Below are 21828 nucleotides of genomic sequence, written 5' to 3' on the forward strand. Positions count from 1 at the left end.
AGTACATAGTTATCAATATTGCTAATAATAATAGTAATGATTGGTACTAAACATATTTTAAGCATTTTCTGTTAAATAATTTAAACCAGTGTCCCTTTTTTTATCACATCGCAACTACATTTAGTCATATTTGTTATAACGTTCTATTAAATTGTTTTCTCTAACATGTTCTCTCTAAAGTGCATTAGAATTTTTTTATAGTATTTCTAAAAACAAAAGGCATAATTTAGACTGTAATTTACAGTCTATTGTGACTAAGTTTTGTTCGGTTTTCTAATTTGCTGACAATATATTGTTCTTATGTGATTTACAATTATTTTTAAAATTCACAGCACTGATGTTATTGGTTTATATCAGATTCACTATATTAGCATGCTGATTTCATACATATCCTACAAAAAGCAAAAATTGACAGCTGTCTCTGAAATATTTAATTTTTTTATAAAAATTGATGCCACATTAATTCAGAGGATGACATTTCAAATTCTTTTTCAACAATCTATGCTTTAAGTGGTTAGCAGATACAAAGAAAATGCAACGAATGTATGAAATATTCAAATGGTGTGCTACATTTGTTTGAAAAACATTGTTTCGCAATGTGACATGTATGCGACAGTAAAATAAGCGGCAAAGACATGACGCAATTTAATTCATAAGCAGTTTTATCAGTGTTATCCTGGCTGTTTATATTCATACTAAACACACACATCAATCAGCTAGTGTGCACATACAGCTCAGCACATCAGTACTCACGTACAACCTCAGACAATACTGAAAAATAACGACACCACTCCAAAGCAACCATCTCATTGAGCGCTCAGAACATCAGTAGTAAAACTGCCACCTATGAAACTTGTATGCACAGAAGGGCATAAGGCTTCCACATCAGAACATATCAGCACTTTATTTAGTACAGTGACATGGACGGTTTCCAAGTGAATGCAAAACAAACTGGATGGTTGGAACATAGTATCCTTCAGAAGATTTTACTTCTGAAAAGTCACACATAAATGCTGTCCATTATTAACTTCATCTGCTGGTTTGAATTCTTACGTGGGAGCCTGGGGCTAGTTGTCACAGGGAATATTGTAATTTTGGAATACAGGTTGAACAAGTGAAATCAAAAGAACACTGACATTTGTAGTTTTTTTTATGGTTTTTGTGTGTATATGTGCATGTCAAAATGCTTTAAGAAGAAAAGGCATTTAACAGCCTAACATATTACTTCATACAGTGTGACAACATGCCCCTGTATTGAATTAACTGTTTTTGTTTCCAGGACAGTACCAGTGAAAATAACTCATCAGCTTTCTCAAGACTTTAAGGTTTATGTCTATACAGAAACTGAATTTAAAAATAAACCCACCCTGAGAAATAGTCACTAAAGTAAAAAAAATTTAAAAAAATTGACAACTAGCCCAGTTGTTCTGTTCTAATGGACCTGTAATTCTGAATACGAGTAGAACACATTCATTGCGTTTTTTTCACAGATTCTTTTTTTTTTTTTATCTGCTCGTATTAGGCCCACTACTTATTCCAAGCAAGTATGTAAACAAATACTTCTTTCAAAAATGATCACAATGCAATTGGTAATGCAATGCAAGTGCGAGTGCTCAGCTTCAGCTCAGCAGAGTTCTCAGCTTTGCCACAAGGGGCTCTATAGAACATAAGCATGAACGGTCTATGGTCCGTTCCAACCAATAAAATAACACAAAATAAAGCAGCAGTCCTGTGGGTGAGGTCAGCTTATAAAGATGATCTCACAGGCATACTGTAATGCACACAACACAGACTGTAGCCTATTAAAAGCACTTCATTGATACACACGTACGCTGCCAAGATGCCTGTTGAAGAACGCATCAAGTTCTAAATATTGTGTACAAACATCTTCAAAATATCTGGTTCACAAAAATTCACAATCATAAATGTGATAAACTGCTGGGTGTCAGTATAACATCAGACAGGAAACGTTTTAGAGACGTATGGCATATGAAAACTGATACACAGATGTCTCGGCAACGTTGAGTTTGTGTGCTGTCAGGGTGGCAAAAAAGGCAAAATATCAACAGGAGCCCGAGTCAGACATGTTGTTGGCTGATAGTAACTACAAAAAACACTCATGACACGTTCTGCTACTGCATCAGCATCAACTCCACTATCTTTAACAAATTATGAAAAAAAAATTAATAAGTCTGTTAATTAAGCCTGTATTTAAGTGCATAAGTCTGTTAGTGTGGTGTGTGATGCCCTCTGATGGAGAATGACAGTCAAACACTTAAATAACCATCTCTAATGTGTCAATGTTGTGTTCACTTTGGCCTCTCATTACGTATTATTGCCAGTCCGATGAATGAAGATCCCTGTTTATTACATTTGTTCACATCTGCACTAAGAATGAACACTTATCCAACTACTTCACCACACACAACAACTGTCAACACTGAGAAAAAAAACCTTGAATAGAGAGAGAGAAAGAATCAGAACGAGAGAGAAAATTGTTGATATAAAAAAAGATAAACAGATATGAACAGATTGTTAGACAGGCAGATCACAAAGACAGAGTGAGAGCAAGAGAGAGTATAGAAGTATATAAAAAGTATATAAGAAGATAGACAGAGAGATATATTTAGATTGTTCGACAATTTGCTAGACAGAGCTATAAACTGATAGACTGTTAGACAGACAGACAAATATAGCCATTGTTAAACAAATACCGTTGTCGAGTTCAAATCCAGACTCGAGGACTTTTTCCCATCCCGCCCCCCTCTCTTTCGCACTTCACTTCCGGTCAGATCTGGGCCCAGTTGCATAAAAGGATAAGACTAGTTTTACAAATTAGTCACCCAATGTTTTTTCTTTAAAACTGGTCATAATTTTTTTTATTTAGTTACATAAAAGTATAGATTAGTCTAAATTTAATCCAAAAATCAGACTGATTACATCTTGGCTAATTTAAGACACATGCCTTAACATAGAGGCTAAGTTTATGCAACTGGCACCTGATCTGTCTTATCATAATAAAGAGGGGAAAAAAAATAATTATAAAATAAATCCCCCCCAAAAGAGATATATTGTTAGAAGGAAAGAGACAGAGAGATGCAGACAAACAAATGTAAAAAATTAGATAATGAGACAGACATATAGACATTGTTAAAGATATAGCCAGACAAAATGGAAGAGAGACAGATGCTTGGATATAGTTTGTTAGAGATATAGAGAGATAGATAGTGTTAGATAAAGGTATAAACAATGTTAAACAGAAATAGGCAGAAAAACAGGTAGAGAGCTATAGAAAATTGTTAGACAGATATAGACATCAAACAGAATGAGATATAGGCAAAGAGATATAGATTGTTAGACACAGAGATATAGACAGATTGTTAGATGGAGATATAAAGATACTGGTAGATAGACAGCGAAACAGACTGTTGATTGTAGAGATGAATAGAAAGAGAGATAGAGATAGAGGCAGAAAAACTAGACAGAAATACATGAGATTGATAAATAGATAAGCAGACCAAAAGACAGACTCTTAGAAAGAAATATGCAGACAGACATATAGCTAGATAGACAAACAGAAAAATAAACAGGCAGAGAGACAGATGCTTAGAAATAGAGGCAGAGAGAAACAATAAGACTGGTAGACAAGCAGGCAAATAGTTAGAAAGGCAGAAAGATAGACAGGTTGGCAGAAAGACAGACAGATTCAAGGCTTTAATCTGAAGTGCATCAGTGTTGTTGTCCATCATTTATAAGTAACAAAACACCTTATTTATTCTAGAAGTTGCCATTTGTAGGATCTGCTAGCCTTCTCACAAAAGTTCACCAATGACTTCTAATCAGCAGTTTATTTCTCGGCACCTTTGTCAAACACCACTGATAAACGTCTTATCGGATCCCTGAATGAATGGATGATCACGAGTCGTGCCCCCTGCAATCTCAGTTTCACTGAACACATCCATAAAGGTGCTGTCACACAGCACTCCTTCAGCTCATGGCAGTTATTTTATCGGTTCACTGAACAACGTGCTCGGCTAGCTGTTGTTATCCACTGCCATGTATTTGAGTGCAGCGAAACCGTATCGCCGAGACATATTCTGCTGAAACTCCTCCTTCAGCGTCTTCAGACAAGCACGGTACTGTTTGTTCGAGCGGAACTTGGTGATGTCAAAACTGGGCGCGTGGGGCATGTGGATCATGTAGGCGTTGGGCAGGACCACAAACTCGTACTCCTAAAAATAACACAACAAAGATCAGTCAATTCACAAAATATAAGACCATCAACTAAACAAAAAGAGATTTAATGCAGCCGTTTTATATCATAGAGCATAAAATATATACCAAGACCATGTAGTCCAGGTGGTGTGTGTAAAATTTTAGGTGATATGTTCACTTTTTCATAAAAGCATGAAACTTGGTACAATTGTACAGGTTAGGGCCCTGAACGAACATTTTCAGAAATGGAGCCATCGGAAAAGCACCTTGTGGTTGCCATGGCGACCATTTTACTTTCCACCATAACCAAATTATGTATTTTGTGTCATATCTCCTTAACCAAACATGACAACACAGAAAAGGTGATGTCTACCCCTATGTTTTGATGGTCAAGGATTACAGTGATACCAAATACAAAAAATAAATAAACTGTTCAGGTGAAGTGTTAATGGTGAAATCAGCAATGTGAGAAGGAAATCACGGTATTTACAAAAGTCCATATTATGGCTATCAATTTTTTCTTTCTTTGACAATTAAGTAATATTTTATTCAATAGTACAATAAAAGATTGTTTTAACGAATTAATTATTAATTCATTACATTTATATAGAGCTTTCTGGGTACTCAAAGCACTTTACATGTGGAAATCTTCTCAACCACCACCAATGTGCAGCATCCACCTGGATGATGGATGTGACAGCAGCCAAATTGCGCCAGAACTTGGTAGAGGTGTGACCTCGGCATCCTGGCCAAATTTCCCCATTGGTCTCTGACCATCATGGCCTCCTAATCATCCCCTTACACTGATTGGCTTCGTCACTCTGTCTCCTCTCCACCAGTAAGTTGTTGTGTGGTGGGCGTTCTGGCGCACTATGGCTGCCGTCGCATCATCCAGGTGGATGCTGCACACTGGTGGTGGATGAGGAGACACCACCCCTCACAATGTCGAGCGCTTTTGAGTGCTTAGAAAAAGCAGAAAAGCGCTATATAAATGTAATGAATTATTATTATTATTAGAACGCCCACCACACACCACCTTAACTAATATTTTATTCAATAGTGTTGTTCATCTGATTTCGTTGCCGTCTGCGTGTGATGTTAGATCGTTCTTGAGAGAGAACAAGAATGTATTGGAAACACAATACCGCCTACCTGACTCTGCCTAAGAGGTAAGGAATGCTCAGATACGGTGATTTCCTTCTCACATTGCTGATTTCACCATTAACTCTTCACCTGAACAGTTTATGTTGCTGTATATGATATCAATGGCCATCAAAACATAGGGGTAGACATCACTTTTTCTGTGTTATCATGTTTGGTTCAGGAGATATGACACAAAATACATAATTTGGTTATGGCGGAAAGCAACCACGAGGTGTTTTTGCAATGGCTCCATTTCTGAACATGTTTAGGGCCACAAACTATACAAGTGTAACAAGTTTCATACTTTTATGAAAAAGTGAACATTATTTTCAAATATCACCCGTACAAATGAAGATAGGAATCATTTCACTCAATTACACTGCGGATTTGTTTAGGACATTTGCCTTATTAGTAGTAGTAGTGTGTGTATATATATATATATATATATATATATATATATATATATATATATATATATATATGTGTGTGTGTGTGTGTGTGTGTGTGTGTGTGTGTGTGTGTGTGTGTGTATATATATATATATATATATATATATATATATATGTATATATTATTTTATTTTTTACTGAATTTTACATTTTAAGTAGTGCTGTCAAACGATTAATCGCGATTAATCGTTTGACAGCACTAATTTTAAGATTCTTTTAAGAACAGTTCTGAGTTCAGAATTCATCCAATTCAGTTGTTGAGGGAGTCATAACTTCAAGACTGACTGATTCATGACCATTAACCATTCCACTAAAAAGAACAGTTCTCAATTCACACTCAATTCTCACTGCCATCTCAAATCACATAAACACTTACACAAAATACTTGTTGTGTTATAGAAATAGTTCGATCACATTGTAGAGATGAGAGAAAGATGTCAAATTTGCCATCATTCCCTCAGTCATTGTATTAGAAACACTCACGTAGCAGCAACTAATTTCTGTAATTTAATGGCAAGTTTATCTCACAAAATATATTGTTATAAATGTACATTAAATAAAAAAAATGATACAATAAAAAAACTTTGCTGCATTTACGATGTTAATAACTTAAAATATATCATTGCAATCTGTGAAAAAAGTCCATTAAAGGAACAGTTGATGAAAAAAATGAAAATATGTTGAAAATTTGCTCACCCTCAAGCAATTCGAGATCTAGATGAGTTAGTTTCTATATCGGAAGAGATTTGGAGAAATTAAGCATTACATCACTTGCTTACCAATGGATTCTCTGCATAAAGTTCCAACAGCTGATAAAAACTATATCAAATTTATCAATTAACATATCTATCATTAACATCTTGTAAATTGAAAAGCATTGTTTGTAAGAAACAAATCCATCATCAAGTGTTTTAACATTTAAACCGCCTCTGCAAGTCAATCCCTACAGTCCTATCACGTCAAAATGCACCAACATGCTTGTTTAGAGCTGAGCTTTTGGACTGTTTTTGCTTCTAAAAAGTACTTGATTTGTACATATTTCTCTCCTGATTCAGATGAGACAAGTTTTTCACTAGAGAATCCAATATTATGGATAGAGGAATCATATTTTAGACAGAAGCAACGATTTGAAGTTTAAAATGCCTTGATGAACTTATTATAAACACGCAGGTTTTCATTTCACAAGACATTAGCTGATGAACTGAAGTCGTGCGGATTACTTGTGGATTGTTGTGGTGTTTTTATCACCTGTTTGGACATTCAGACAGCACCCATTCACTGCAGAGGATCCATTAGTGAGCAAGTAATGTAATGCAAAATTTCTCCAAATCTGTTTCGATGACAAAAAAACTAATCTACATCTTGGATTGCCTGAAGGCGAGCATACTGTCATTTTTGGGTGAACTAATCCTCTAAAAGAATATAACTGTTACCTGAGCATCCAGTTCCATGATATGAGCTACTTTATTCCATCCAAACCCCACAAAGCGCCGGTCGTACTCTGGGCTTTCTCTTCTGACCATAACATATGGCTCAAAGTCGGCCTCCCACTGAACTCGGTATGGTGTTGTAGCAGTTCTCCATTTGGCAAAGTCTGTTGGAGCGTGACCTTTTGTCCAGACATGATATCTGTGGACAAGCAAATTACTTCACTTTATTAAGTCAATATTAACATTATCAAGTCATTGTAAAACTGTAAAGAATTTACTAAATAAATAAAATAAATTTGTGATTGGTTGGATCAATCTGATTTAAAAGAATCATGAATGATTCAGTCGCATCTGAGAAAATCTCATCTGCCATTACTTTTGAATTAATTCATTTGAGATTTTTTTTCTTAAATTAATCACCTGAATGTGAACAGAGTGCCCATGTCGAGCTGTGACAGGAGCTCTGCTTTTGATTTAGGAAAGGACAGCCGATAACGCAGAGTTTCAAATGCCGGAACCACAAGAGCCTTTTTAGTGTTCCCCATATCAAGCTGAACAACCGATTTCCTGAGACAGAAACAAGATGGATTACTTGTGGAATGGACTGTAATGGATTGTACTTATGTACACATCACATTCACAACCTATGAACATTTTGTTTGCACCAAAAATTAAAACCATGCTTAAATATAAAGTACATGGTTTGACACTCTTCTGATGTCAGAGCAAAATGAGTTTTGCAATCAGCTTTCATCAGATACAATAGCATTCACTTAGTATCTTACTTAACTTTGTTTGAAGCAAACATGCACTCCAGAGTTTGTTTTCAGTTGCAGATCTGTGTACGATTTTCTCCCCTTCATTTTTTTTTCTCACATCATATTTAACCAAGTGACAATTTAAAAACATTTTTAAGCACATTATTTAATCAGAGGCAATTTCTCCTTTCTTTATCAGTATTTCATTTTTATATTGTCAAGCTCAGTTGTTGAACACTGTTTAAGACTATTTTCTTTAAAGAAAAAAAATTTTCAATAATGCTGACAATATACAGGGCAAAAATATTCATTATTAATTCATTACAATATTAAGTGCAAAAATATGCTTTGTTGAAATAAGTAACATTAATAATCATTCACAAATTGCACCTGAGAATGATCCACATTGAGTTGACTAAAATTACATTTTCTTTTGCACAAAACGTTTTAAAAGAGAACTGTCATGTTTTGTTGAATTATTGTGAGTGATTTAAATTAAACACCAAATGGAGTGATAGTACCAGAATTTACTCAGTTCCTATGAAAATTATAGGTATCAGTTGTGATGAGATGAAGCCAAAATTAACCAACATTGTTTTACCATTCTAACTTTAGGTTTTGTCTCACCTGAGGTACTCATAGAGTCCATACATGGGCAAAAAGTCAATATCCGACAGAAACATGTAGGGTGTGTTGACCTGCCCCATAGCAACATTACGCAGCAGGTTAACAGGGTAGAACTGGCCTTCTTTATAGACTATGTGGTATCCCACGTTGCTCCTGCTCATTAGGACCTCAGAGCCCTGAGAGTATCGCAGAAACTGCTGGGCTTCAGCGTCTGAGAGATAGAGGGCCAGACTGATGGGCCCTTCCCAGTGTTTACAGATGGCCTCTAGCATCTGAAGTCTGGAACAAAGAAACACTCCAGTAACTGACCAAAAACAAATAACTTATACAATTTTATACAGTGGGCCTAAAGCCACACACATTTGGTTTATACCCTTCTGCTTCATTGACAAAAGTTGGTGCTGACGTGACTGGGTTTTGGAGCTTATACTGGATCAGGGGTGTGAAGTAACGAATTACAAATACGTTACAGGAATTAAATAGTTTTTAATCAGTAATTGTACTTTTTTGAGTAGTTAAAAAATTGTGTACTTTTACTTGAGTACATTTTAAGTGATGTATCTGTTCTTTTACTCTGCTATTTTCCTCCGTTTGTGGTCGTTTCATGCTTATTTTAATTTTATTTTAATGTGATTGGATAGAGAGCTAGTAATCGGTCTTGTGACTTTCGTCAAATCAAATTGTGCATAGAAAACTTTAACCGCCAACTGCTGTTTATCATGGCTGCTGGAAGTGCATTCTTCAAGCCGCATCTTCCTCTAATATGTTAAGGTAAATGCTTACTAAATGATTTGTATATATGCTTGCCCATCTACACGGCCTGAAATTTGGTGTGAGGTTGTGGGTATCGCGTACAGTGTTAACTCCCGCAAGTGCCACGTTCGGTAAATTCCCACTCACTTATGAGACGCACGATCTGCGCTGCCTCGTCTCTCTCGCGTGCGTTCTGCAGCAGTCACTTGGATAAGTCGTTGTTGCTTGTTGAACTTGTTGACTTTAGATGAGTTTGAGCGCGTGATGCGGTACTAGATGTGGCTAGTTTGACTAGATCAATGGTGGTATCTACTAGATGTGGTATCTACTCTCTTGAGGGCTGTCAAAGAGGCTATGCCCTCAAAGATGACAATGAATTGTATCCCACAGTGTTGACAAGGACAATCACCCTCTGCCACTGACTGATACGTAGGTTATCTGGGATTCTGGAGTAACCCATACATGCCTGACTAAACAGCCAACACTCATTACATTGATCGTAAAAGCTGTGAAGCTTTGACTCTATACATTTGAATCAGGTTTATTTCCAGAAGCAATTTGCCAGTTAATGTCAACAGTGTGATTAATGATGACAAAGGATCTTATTTTAAATTAGTTCAGCCCAAAGCGTGAATGCCACTGAGTATGATCAGGAGTAGATTATAGGATACAGTGTGGTTCATTTAGCAGCAAACTAATCTCAGTGTTCATTTACAACATTAACACAGCCACTGTTACAGTCGCATGTTGATTCAGTTTAAATAATATTCCATTTCCTTTGCAGCAACAAAACTGTAGGACTTATGATTAAAGATTAACCATTTTGGGCTATATCTATGAAGTCCCTAAAGTGACATTTGTCATTAAAGGACAATTGAAAGCATTCAAAATCTTCAAAACACTTCAGAATAGGATCAATTCTCTCTATTAACGAGTTGCTTATTAACATGCCTATTACTAACATATTGGCTGTTTATTAGTACTTTTATAGCACATATTCTGCATGACCATATTATACATCCCTAATCCTATCCGATACCTAAACACAACCTTACTAACCTTACTAACTATTAACAAAAGTCGTAATGGTTTATTAATAGAATAGAATTTAAAATAAAGAGTGACCAAACAGCCAATTAAAACACCTAGATTATTTATTATTAAATTATCAGTCATGTTAGACAATACAATGTGAAGCCCTCTTTCACATGTGTACAAGAAAATTCACACAAAAATTAAATTAAATAAGCACTTTACATAAACCTTTTTTTTAGCACTGCAAATGTCAGTTATGGTGTTCCCTATATAGACTTATTTAAAATTATTCTATTTATTATTTTATATAAAATGTATATTGTATTTTTAATCACACTTTATTTTAAGGTCCAATTCTCGCTATTAACAAACCATTAACTACGACTTTTGCCTCAATCAACTCCTACTTTGCTGCTTATTAATAGTTAGTAAGGTAGTTGTTCAGTTCTGGTATTGGGTAGAATTAGGGATGTAGAATATATATAGTCATGCAGAATATGTGCTTCATGAGTACTAATAAACAGCAAATGTGTTATTAATAGGCAAGCTAATAAGCAACTAGTTAATAGTGAGAATTGGTCCCTATTCTAAAGTGTTACCGTATTTTTTGAGTACCATATCAGTACACAGTATGATAACTGTCAATTATGATATACCATGATATGCCAGGAAATCGGTGTACCGCTTCATCTGAGTGTTAACATGACTGTGTAAATCTCCCTGTAAATAGTGCTGTCAAATGATTAATCGCGATTAATCGCATCCAAAATGAAAGTTTGTGTTTACATAATATGTGTGCGTATATACTGTGTACATTTATTATGAATATATAAATGCAAACACATGCATGTACATATTTAAGAAAAAATGCTGTTTATATATTAAATATATTTATATATAACATAAAATATAAGAATATGAATATATAAATGTATAAACATTTTCAAAATATATACTGTATGTGTGTGTATGTATATATACATAATAAATATACACAGTACACATACATACATAATGTAAACAAAAACTTTTATTTTGGATGCGATTAATCGTTTGACAGCACTACCTGTAAATGCAATTTTTACAATTTTGTTGCCATGATAAAAACCCTTAATCTACTGTAAAATCATGATTTACACAGTTTTAATAAACAAGTTTTAAATAACGAATTACTATGTGCTTTTATAAAATTATAAGCTACAATTTTCTGCTTTAAAATACTCCAATTTTCTTTAAACAAGGGACAAATTTTAATTACTTTTTGTTAATCAACATTACGCCACAAATGCTGTCGATTGAGCTTAACTTGTATAAATGAACCCAAATATTCTCTAAGCCTCTTTTTATTATCATGTATTAAATATCTGAGGTGATTTGTGTGCTATTGATGTCTTTAAGAAAGTAAATGTAAGTATGTTTTCTTACCTGTCCATAGACAGCTGGGCCACCAGTGTCACGTCAGTGTTATCTAAGGCTGGTTCGTACTCATAGTGCAGGAAATAGACATGTGTGCGGTGGACTGTGAAGCGCTCCCGACGAAACTCATAACATGGGTCATCTTCATCCAGCTCAGACAGGGTCTTTTGGAGCTGCAGGGATATTAAGAAAACAAGTGTTATTCCGTCATGCTGCCAGATCAAAGGAATCATTGCAGACCTCTGCAACAATAAAAGCAGCAGTTGGCAACATGAAGCACAGTAAGGTGAAACTCACATTCTCTGAGTTGTGGTCTGTTTCGCTGGGACAGCCAAAGAGCTCTCTCCTCAGCAGATTCCCATCATACTCCAGGAATGTCAGATAGAGATTCCTGAAGAACTCCACGTGTTTGTTCTTTACACGCAGTTTCTTCGGAGAGTTCCAGTGAATCACCTGCACAATCAGTTCACAAATGTAGACCGTGCCTGACCTCTGTCTCAAACTGAACTGCTTGTGTTTCTTTATGTAGAAGAAACATTTCTACATTAAGCACACATGTATATACAAGTGGTTTGTCCTGGCAGCTAATCATAAATTAGTTGTTTGTCAAATTGTTGTTTGTGTCAGCTCCACGCTGATATCACCTTGAGATCGGACACATCTTTGTAGCACTTTTCGGAGCGGGTGTGATCCGACAGCTGAACATTCCAAAAACAGGGCAGCTGGTGCACCAGGAACGGGTTCTGCTTGATCACAGCGTTAAAGATGTCCTGCAGGCACAAAGTTATTCTAAATGACTCATAAAACAGACTCTACGACTGCTAGTATTAAATCTTTTAGCAGAAACTTTCTAAATCACCTTGATAAAATGGTCCTGATTGTTTACCCACAAATCTTTGCGCATGCTGAGCGCAAACAACTCTGACTGCGTTGATTACATTCTGGGGTGTATTATGTTATTATTGTTTTCTTATTGTTTTGCGCACAAAAAGTATTCTCGCTGTTTTGTAAAATTACGGTTGAACCCCTGACTAACACATGGACTATTTTACAGATGTCCTTGCTACGTTTCTGTGCCTTGATCGTGGTAGTATCTTGTTGTTCCCAAGATGAACGAAGGTCTTATGGGTTTGGAACAACATTTTTGGGTGAACTAACCATTTAAATGGTTATATTTAAGTAGATTCAAACAGAGCTCATGTGTTTACCTGATCAGCGAGTGATGTAGACAGCATGCTCATGAGCTCCCTCTCTGCCGTCAGCCGCCACATCTGCTCCCACTTTAACTTCCTCAAACGATCCAACAACAGCAGAATCACACCTTCAACACACACACAACATAATTTGTTGGCCATTACACTAATTCATACTTATAACATAGTGTCCAGTTAAAATCACAAAAACATGATTAAACAATGAATTTTAGTATATATTCTAAAACTGATCTTCCCCTTCAGGTAAGCCAGATAATTAGAAACCTGGTTGGCGTACCGGTATTAAAGCCTCTGCCCAGCGCTGGCCATGGCCGATGGTTCTTCCACAGGTTCCCCAGGTACCAATCACTTTGATTCTCCACCAAACCAAGAACCTGCTGACCTTAAATACACAAACACCCCCACAGTGATATTAATGCATCTGTATTTAATGATTGGTAGCATTTAAGTTATGGGGAACTATGGACAAAAATCTGTGTAGTTCATTTAAAGCTCTCACATCTATTTTGGAAAGGAAATCTTTTAAAAGTCTGATTTAAAACGAATGTACTCTTTTGTATTCATGTTGGATTCATATGGTTTTTGAAAACTTCCATTATATTTTCAACACCATTTTCTTGATACTGGTGCCCAGTATCAAGCAAAAAAATAAGTTTCCTTACACACTGAATTAGAGCTGCACGATTCTGGAAAAATTGAGAATCACAATTTTTGTCTCAAACAGAGATCACGATTCTCCCACGATTCTGAACTAAACAAAATAAATATTGCTGCAGTCTACTTAAAAGTGTTTAATTAATTTGAATGAATTCTTAAAATTTTATTATATAGGCTGTGTATTTAAAACACCAATTTTTTATATTAAAATGATGAAAAAGTGGTTTGAATGAATGATTCAATGATTTACTCATAAATACTTCACTTGTTTCATTACTGGATGAATCAGCGTTTTTAAAGGAATCTCTTGAATGAATGATTCAATAACAAAAACATTTTTAACAGTCACTTTTTGCCACCTATTGGCGAAATGATGCAATCGACAAAAACTTTATTCGAAGCACCAGTTACTTTCAAAAGATGACTTGCTCTATTTTGATTGCTAACACATCAGTGTTTATATCTGAACTATAAACTTTCATTCCAGTATTTCTGTGATAACATGAATGACTGTAAGGCAGAAATAATACTGTGTAGTTGAAAAGACTGTCTGTGAAGCTGTTTCTTTCCCAAACATGGTAACTGTCTGCTCTCTGTGTATCAGCGGCAGATGATTTGAATGTTCCGGTATGATTTTTTCAAAGGTTTAATAGACACGGTCGAACCGTTGTCATTTTAAAATGGGATTGCATGGGTGTTTGAATCAAGATTGCGATCTTTAAACGATTAATCGTGCAGCTCTACCTTGAATACATGTGAGTGTATACATCCGAAAAAGGTAAAAAGTAGTCTGGGGAGTCGCACCACATGACATGAAGAACAGAACAAATGGTCAATAAGACAAGGACATCTCAAGCTTTCCTAGCATCTGTCCTTCAAGACACAATAATCAATATTGTCTTGTATTCAACAAGACTAGAGTGTGTTGTTGTTTCTAAGCAACAGGATTTCATGTCAAAGGCTGGTACAGGTCGCCCACCCGTATCTGGTTGGTGATGCGTGTATATGCAAATCACGGGCCATTGCTCTGTTGATAAAAGCTTCAGGCATGAGATCAAATGTAGTTAGTCACAAAGGCTGGCTCATTACTGAAATCATTGACATCTTTGACTGTGGTTGCTGCGGTCAGTGTCTGGTGGAATAATCTGTGACATTATTGATCTGAGCTGCAATCACATGCCTCATTGAACATTAATGATTGGCACGTCTGTCAAAACGTTGTCTTAAGGCAAGTATTTCTGTGGGATGCACACAGTTTTGAATGGGAATCTTCTGAAATTTCTTGCATTATTTAATTCAAAACATTAGTGAAGTACAAATGACAAATACACTTAATCATTTCAATTGAATGTTAAGTCAAAAATACCCTTGAACTTGTGGAAGACGACCCACAGCTCAGCGATGTCCGTGGCAAAGGTGATGTCAGTATCCAGGACGATGACCTTCTGTAGATCAGAGGGCAGCGTCTTGGTCAGCACCAGCTTCATTAGGCCGTAGATGCCAGAATAATGCTTGTTAGGGATCCAAGACACCTCAGACTGACAAACACAAACAAAGCAAATATAAAAAAATTAAATCAAATCAAAAACTTCAAGACAGCAATAAAGAAAAAAGCAGGAAACAAATAATAATAAAGGAACACCAATGTATGTAACATCACAGACCTACATAGGGTAAAAGTTAGGTTATGGAAGTAAAAATTGTATTTATTTTTTTTAAGTCTGAAATTATTTTTGGAAAGTCTTGCGTGTTCCCACCCGGACTAACCAAAATGCTTCTCATGCCAGAGCTGGTGCTCACCTGGTGGATCTGCAAATCTCTCTCAGGAAAATATGCAGTGAAAGCAGCAGAGCATGTAAAGGACAAGCCATGTAAAAGTTTATAGTTTCTCCTGTGTGTGGTAGATACAATTAAGTGTTACAGTATTTTTACAAGTCGGACATTTGCATTCTGATTATTGATGCATAAATAAGCACATTACAGAGCACAGGCAAAGTTCAAAAGATTTGATTTCTGTTAGGAATAGCAATTGCTATCTCTGATCTTTGTTAAATTAATCTGAGCCTATGTACGATTAGCAATTATTAACAGTTTTGAAGAACCACCATAATCCTGCAGAGTGATCTACCAATTAAAGAAATTACCCTGGAAAACAGAAATGGAAAAAGAAATCTCTGAATTCCCATGAAGCACAGTGGATAATTTAGTCAAATCAGGCTCTTTAAACTTTCAAATTACTTTATATTTGTACACAAATTTGGATTTCAACTTCAATTGTCTAGAAGTCAATAGTTTCATGCTTGAAATATTTGTTTATTTTTATTGTCATACCAGCATCTATGGCTATTTTTATAGGAAGACCTATGTATTAAAAAAAAAAGTTGTAACAGTAGTAATGAAAACAACAAGAAAAACAAATAGATTTTTCTAAAATAAAATAGGTTATTATTGATTAAACATTTTTTAAAACATTCATTAGAGAGCTAAAACGTTGCCTAGTGGCATTTAAAGAAGTAGTACATTCCAACAAAATAAGCTTTATAGACAGCAGGGTCTGACAAAAATGACATGTTTTTGGTATATTACATTTACATTTATTCATTTAGCTGACACTTTTATCCAAAGCGACTTACAATTGCTATATATGTCAGAGGTCGCACGCCTCTGGAGCAACTAGGGGGTTAAGTGTCTTGCTCAGGGACACATTGGTGTCTCACAGTGGATTCGAGCCCGGGTCTCTCACACCAAAGGCATGTGTCTTATCCACTGCGCCATCACCACCCCTTTACCATTACCTTTCAATAAAACAAATAAGTATGATATGACCAACTTGGTAACTAGTGTAAACAGAGATTGTTATGACTATATGCAATGATTCAAGGGATAAGGAGTTATTCATTCATAAACACTGCTTTAACTCAGTGATGTGATTCATTTCAGAGCTGGTTGGTTTGGTTAAGGAATCAGAATATTTAAGAATCTTTTGAAAACCCTACATAGAAAATCATCATCAATTCTGCTAAAAAAGAGAGCTCTACTGAGCAAAGCAGTAGCCACACAAACCTTCAGCTCATCAGCGTCATAAAAGTTGACATGAACGGCTGGCACCATCCAGGTGTGAAAGAGATCAGCCAGGATCTTCCGAGCGATGGAGTCCGTGATGAAATGGAAGTGGAGTGGGTTACGTCTGACACACACAGAGAGAACATTTCCTGTCATTTAATGTTGACTAGTTCACTTGCTCATATCATTTACTCACTTTTCATTACCTTTTATTATATACAAAAAGCCAGGATATTTTGAAATTCACCTTCTATGCCAAGAAGGTCATTATTTTGAAATAGCATTAGGGATAAAAGATCAGTGTCATTGCTTTTATCCTTACAAACTAAGATGAGTGTAATACTGGCACCACAATAAAGCCATAACAGCATAATAAAGTTATTTGACTGCAGGTGGATAGTTCACCCAAACAATACAAATTCTAGTATTAATTACTCACCCTCATGTCATTCCAAGCCCGTAAGACCTTTGTTTATCTTTGGAACACAAATTAAGATTTTTTGATGAAATCCAACAGCTTTCTGGCCCTCCATAGACAGCAACGAAACTGAAACGTTCAAGGCCCAGAAACGTAGCAAGGACATCGTTAAAATAATCGATGTGACATCAGGGTTTCAACTGTAATTTTATGAAGCTACGAGAATACTTTTTGTGCACAAAGAAAACAAAAATAAATTTATTCTGTTTGTACTGTCCTCCGCCATTATCGAGAGTACCACGATCCCGGGAGAGAAGAAATCGTTGAATAAAGTCATTATTTTTGTTTTCTTTGCACACAAAACGTATTCTCGTAGCTTCATAAACCACCGGTTGAACCACCGATGTCACATGGACTATTTTAACAATGTTCTTACTACGTTTCAGTTTTGTTGCTGTTTATGGAGGGCCAGAATGCTCACGGATTTCATTAAAAATATCTTAATTTGCAACGGCATGAGGGTGAGTAAATAATGACAGAATTTTCATTTTTGGGGAACTATCCCTTTAAAAAATGGCTTTTTTTAATCACTGATGTATAGGAATTGTTCTGTGAGTTTCTGAACTTGATGTTGATTGCATTCCATTTATGATTTGTTTGTCCATTTTTTAAATACAGAGGACCAAAATGGATGCCTATGGCTTTTTGTGTATATTACCCTCAACAGTTTTTGAAATGTGTATGAATTAGTCTTTATGGGTTTGTTTGTATTATGTTTTAAGTTTAGTCAAATAAAACAAACAAACAAATATTGCTCAATGTAGGGAGCAGTGAAAACCCTATGAATGTGGACAGACACAGACTCTAAATTTACCTGTGAAACAGAACTGACTTGACCAGTGTGACAACATCTCTGCTTGCATTGTACCCCGCACACACAATAGCAATATGAATGGTCTGTGATGAGAAAGACAAGTAGTATTTAGAACAGTTTGAAGCAGCATAGACCAATTTGGAGTAGACGTCACAGTTAAGTGCAGGGAAACGGGCAAAATCCATGGAGTAAGAGAAAAAAATTTTTATTGTTGTGACCCATGACTGTGAGCCGAGGAGAAAAGAGAGAATGACGAGTTTTCTTATCAGATATCTCGGAATTGCAATAATAAAGTCAGAATTTTGAAATACAAACTCAAATTTACCTTTTTTATTATTTTATTCCATGGCTTCCATAGACTTTATTTGATCCATATTTTGAAAATTTGTTTGTGAGGACCGGAATTAAATTATTATTGATTGATTATTGATTGACTTCTACTTGAAAACAGTCATTTTCTGCCACCAGATAGGCTCCGCCAACAAAAAACATCATCACTGTTTGCAAATACCGAATTGGTCTATTGATGCAATCAGTGTTGGCGGCACGAGCGGGCCTAAAGGGGCCTGGCCCGGCCACTTCGGTCCCTGTGTTCCCTCACCTTGCTGATTTCTACCGAGAGGGGAACCACACTTGGACGTGATTTCTACCAAGACCCCCTATAGAAAAGCAAATGCCCCCCAGTTTGTATGGGCTGGCGTCAACTCTGTCTGCAATACATACATTTCAGTTCACAATTTCTGACACTAAAATTTTTATCAAATCATATCTTAGTTAAATTCACAAAGTAGGAAAATACCACTGAACAGAAACTATGTTTTCTGAAAATAAAAAATAAGACTATATTGCAAAACAGTCCAAAACAAACGTGTAGTCAATCAGCAGTAAGGGGCATGTCTACTCATGATGTGGAGGAGAGAGCGTTCAGTGAACAGCCAAGCCGAGCGACAGAAAGCTAGAGATGGCGGATAAAAAAACAAAAGAGGAAAACGTCTGTGGAACGATAAGGCAAGAAGTAGGACCCGTGTAAATATCGGATCAGCTTTCCAGTGCTGGAGAGAACTCAAGGAGCAGAAGGCCTGCGATCGGACACGGAGGTTGCTTTGGTTCTTCTCAATAGGTGAGTAACACCGTGTCTACACTGGACGCGGTGCGCCGCAGCAGCTAAAGTCTGCCTACACTGGACGTGATAAAGCGACCATTGAAAATCATTTGAAATTTGTGTCAGCGCGTCATAAATAGAACGCTGCAGCAATTATCGGTCGGAGATTTGTCGCACCGTACAGCATCCAGTGTAGACAGCATCACTGATTATAATGAATTCTCTTCTTCGCGTCCGGTGTAGACACAGTGTAACATTGGTTTTGCTTTGTTTCACAGAACTAATCGTTACCTGGATTGCATATGTGTGCTACGTATGTGTGGGGCGGAGCTATCAAAATAGGGGCGAGACCCTTTTGGGGTAGGGCCGTGTTTGTTTTGGTGATTTCAAATATCAACATTGGCTTCCAGAAATCGCTTACCCCACCTTTAAGTCTCATCAAATCTCTCCTCAACAAAACATATGATTCGAGGAACGAGTCAGGGTTAGGGTCTTGACAATGTGTGAATCTGTTCAGTGTAAAGTCTTAATTCAGCATACTAACCTCACATTTGTTCACCACAGGCTGAGGCACACAGTCCGAGCTGTTGCCCGAGGCTGCTCCTTTTTTAGCCTCGCTATCACCTGTACCCTCTTCTGTGGAATGGGTGTGTAACTGCTTGCCTTGGCGACTGTTGCTATGATGGCTGGTATGGGTTGGAACCCTGGCTGACAGGCTAATCTCTCTCCGCAGCGCATGGTTATGTTCCTCCACATCTCGTAGCCGCAGCTCCAAATCCTGATGCTCACCGGCTGCTCCGATCAGCAAAGATGACTGAGGATCCAGCGGCGATAGAGGCAGCGGTTTGACTGAGGGGGAAACACAGAGACAGTTGAGGATCACTAAATATCTGTCCAGCAAAACCGTAACTACATCACTAAATCTGACAACTGTTCATTTTTTGATTGCAGATGTCACTTGTTTAAGGAGTCTAAACTGGAAAAAAAAAAAAACAGCGTGACCAGTGTTGTCTGATTCACAGATTAATGACTCTTAACAGATTCTTTGAATCAATCACACATGCGCATATTCAATATTTATTTTATAAAAGATATCTTATAAACAAATATAATAAAGTTATGTATTTATATATACATATTTATACATTTTTACAATTACCAATAAATAAATACTTGCAATCTTCTTTTACTGTTACAAGCATTAAAGCATAAAAGTGCTGAGTGCATTTAAAATCCACAACAAAAGTTTCAGTCACGCAGGACCTTCCACAGTGTTCACATTAGTTTGAAACATTTAATCTTTATATACAATTACAATTACATTTCAATTCAGTCAATCATTTACAGACCAGCTACTCAATTGGCAGTTGACAAATACTCAGAGAAAGAGGAAGAGAATGAATGAATTTATAAATTAATTAATTAATTAATTTAAAAAAAACAATCAACACAACTACATTCACATTACAAAGAACTAGACAAATTAATATGTTTATTCAAACCATCTGACTGTACAGCATCAAGTCGAAAAATCCATTTACTTTCAGTTTTTAATAAATTTCTCTTCCATACTGGTGTAACAACATATTGGAAACATATATTCCACACACACATACACAAAAATCATTTACTGGATGATTTAATGTTAATGTTGGGCAAACTGGTGATTTACTATCAGCTCTATTTATAGCACTTCTGTATTCATTAATACAATATGTCAGTTGTCAACTGGTCTTTCACGCATATTGAAGAGCACAAGGGAAAGAAAGTAAATATACCTATTTTTTTTAACAACATGAAATAAAATGATTTCAAATTTCAGTAACTCACAAACTTTTGGACTTTATTTTAAAATATCACGGTATATTATTTCACAAGTCAAGTTTTCTTTATTTTAATAGCCTAGTGCTTTATACAGTTGAGACTGTTTCAAAGCATCTTCACAGCATTAAACAGGAAAGTAACAGAATCAATTATGCAAACTTCAAATATGAGGCAAATCTGAATCCTGTACTTAAGCAGCTAACAAGACAACATCACTATTTAGATCCAGTCAGTTCAGTGTTGATTAACAAATATCAATAGGTTTTGGAGCATCGTACCATATGTGATTTTGCAATCATAATTCATAGTATGATATAAAAAAATGAGTGTGGTGCAAAACTCAACTCACACCACAATGGTGACCATCGAAACTGCAACTTAACAGAATCCCCTACAAGTGTGAACATATAAAATCAGTCAACACTAACAGATCTCTCACTATATTAATCTTGTGTGATAATACACAAACACTTAACTTCAATATTTACACAACTAATACAGTCCAAAGCAACACATGATGGAGAAAAATAGATTCTCTCTCTCTGTGGCCATTTGTTATTTTGCCTACAGATCATTAGGTTTTTCTATGCAACTCACTCAAATTCTTATGTTGTTAAAGTTAAATATAAAGAATATTCAAAGAGAATGAGCAATAATTGTAGTTCTTGAAACAGATCAGTGTAACCACTCCATTCTCAAATATTTTGATTAAAATGTACCAAAAAAATGAAGGATCTCTTAAAAATATAATTTGTTAGTCAAATGCTAATTTCTTTTTGTGAAATAAACTTATATAACAGATTTAAGTCAATTTTTAACTTGGATTTTAGTAAGCACTTAAGTTATATTG

The 21828-nt window shown here is 36.0% G+C and overlaps 1 protein-coding gene across 1 annotated transcript in view; it reads right to left on the reverse strand.

The window, feature by feature from the left end:
* Nucleotides 1-647: 647 nt before the first annotated feature.
* The window catches only part of LOC306861575 (xylosyl- and glucuronyltransferase LARGE1-like), a 28517-nt gene continuing 7336 nt past the window's right edge, over nt 648-21828 (reverse strand). The window contains exons 3-15 of the mRNA XM_079403935.1: nt 19699-20003; nt 18053-18135; nt 16761-16884; nt 15064-15235; nt 13318-13422; nt 13035-13147; nt 12471-12596; nt 12124-12279; nt 11836-11999; nt 8623-8901; nt 7658-7804; nt 7241-7436; nt 648-4232 (exon numbers count right to left, since the gene is read on the reverse strand). Of these exons, the coding sequence (XP_079260061.1) occupies nt 4035-4232; nt 7241-7436; nt 7658-7804; nt 8623-8901; nt 11836-11999; nt 12124-12279; nt 12471-12596; nt 13035-13147; nt 13318-13422; nt 15064-15235; nt 16761-16884; nt 18053-18135; nt 19699-20003 (2168 nt within the window). The 3' untranslated portion in view covers nt 648-4034. The remainder of the gene's footprint in view (nt 4233-7240; nt 7437-7657; nt 7805-8622; nt 8902-11835; nt 12000-12123; nt 12280-12470; nt 12597-13034; nt 13148-13317; nt 13423-15063; nt 15236-16760; nt 16885-18052; nt 18136-19698; nt 20004-21828) is intronic.

The sequence above is a fragment of the Barbus barbus genome (assembly GCF_936440315.1).
Source record: "Barbus barbus genome assembly, chromosome: 42".
Classification (NCBI taxonomy): Eukaryota; Metazoa; Chordata; class Actinopteri; order Cypriniformes; family Cyprinidae; genus Barbus; species Barbus barbus.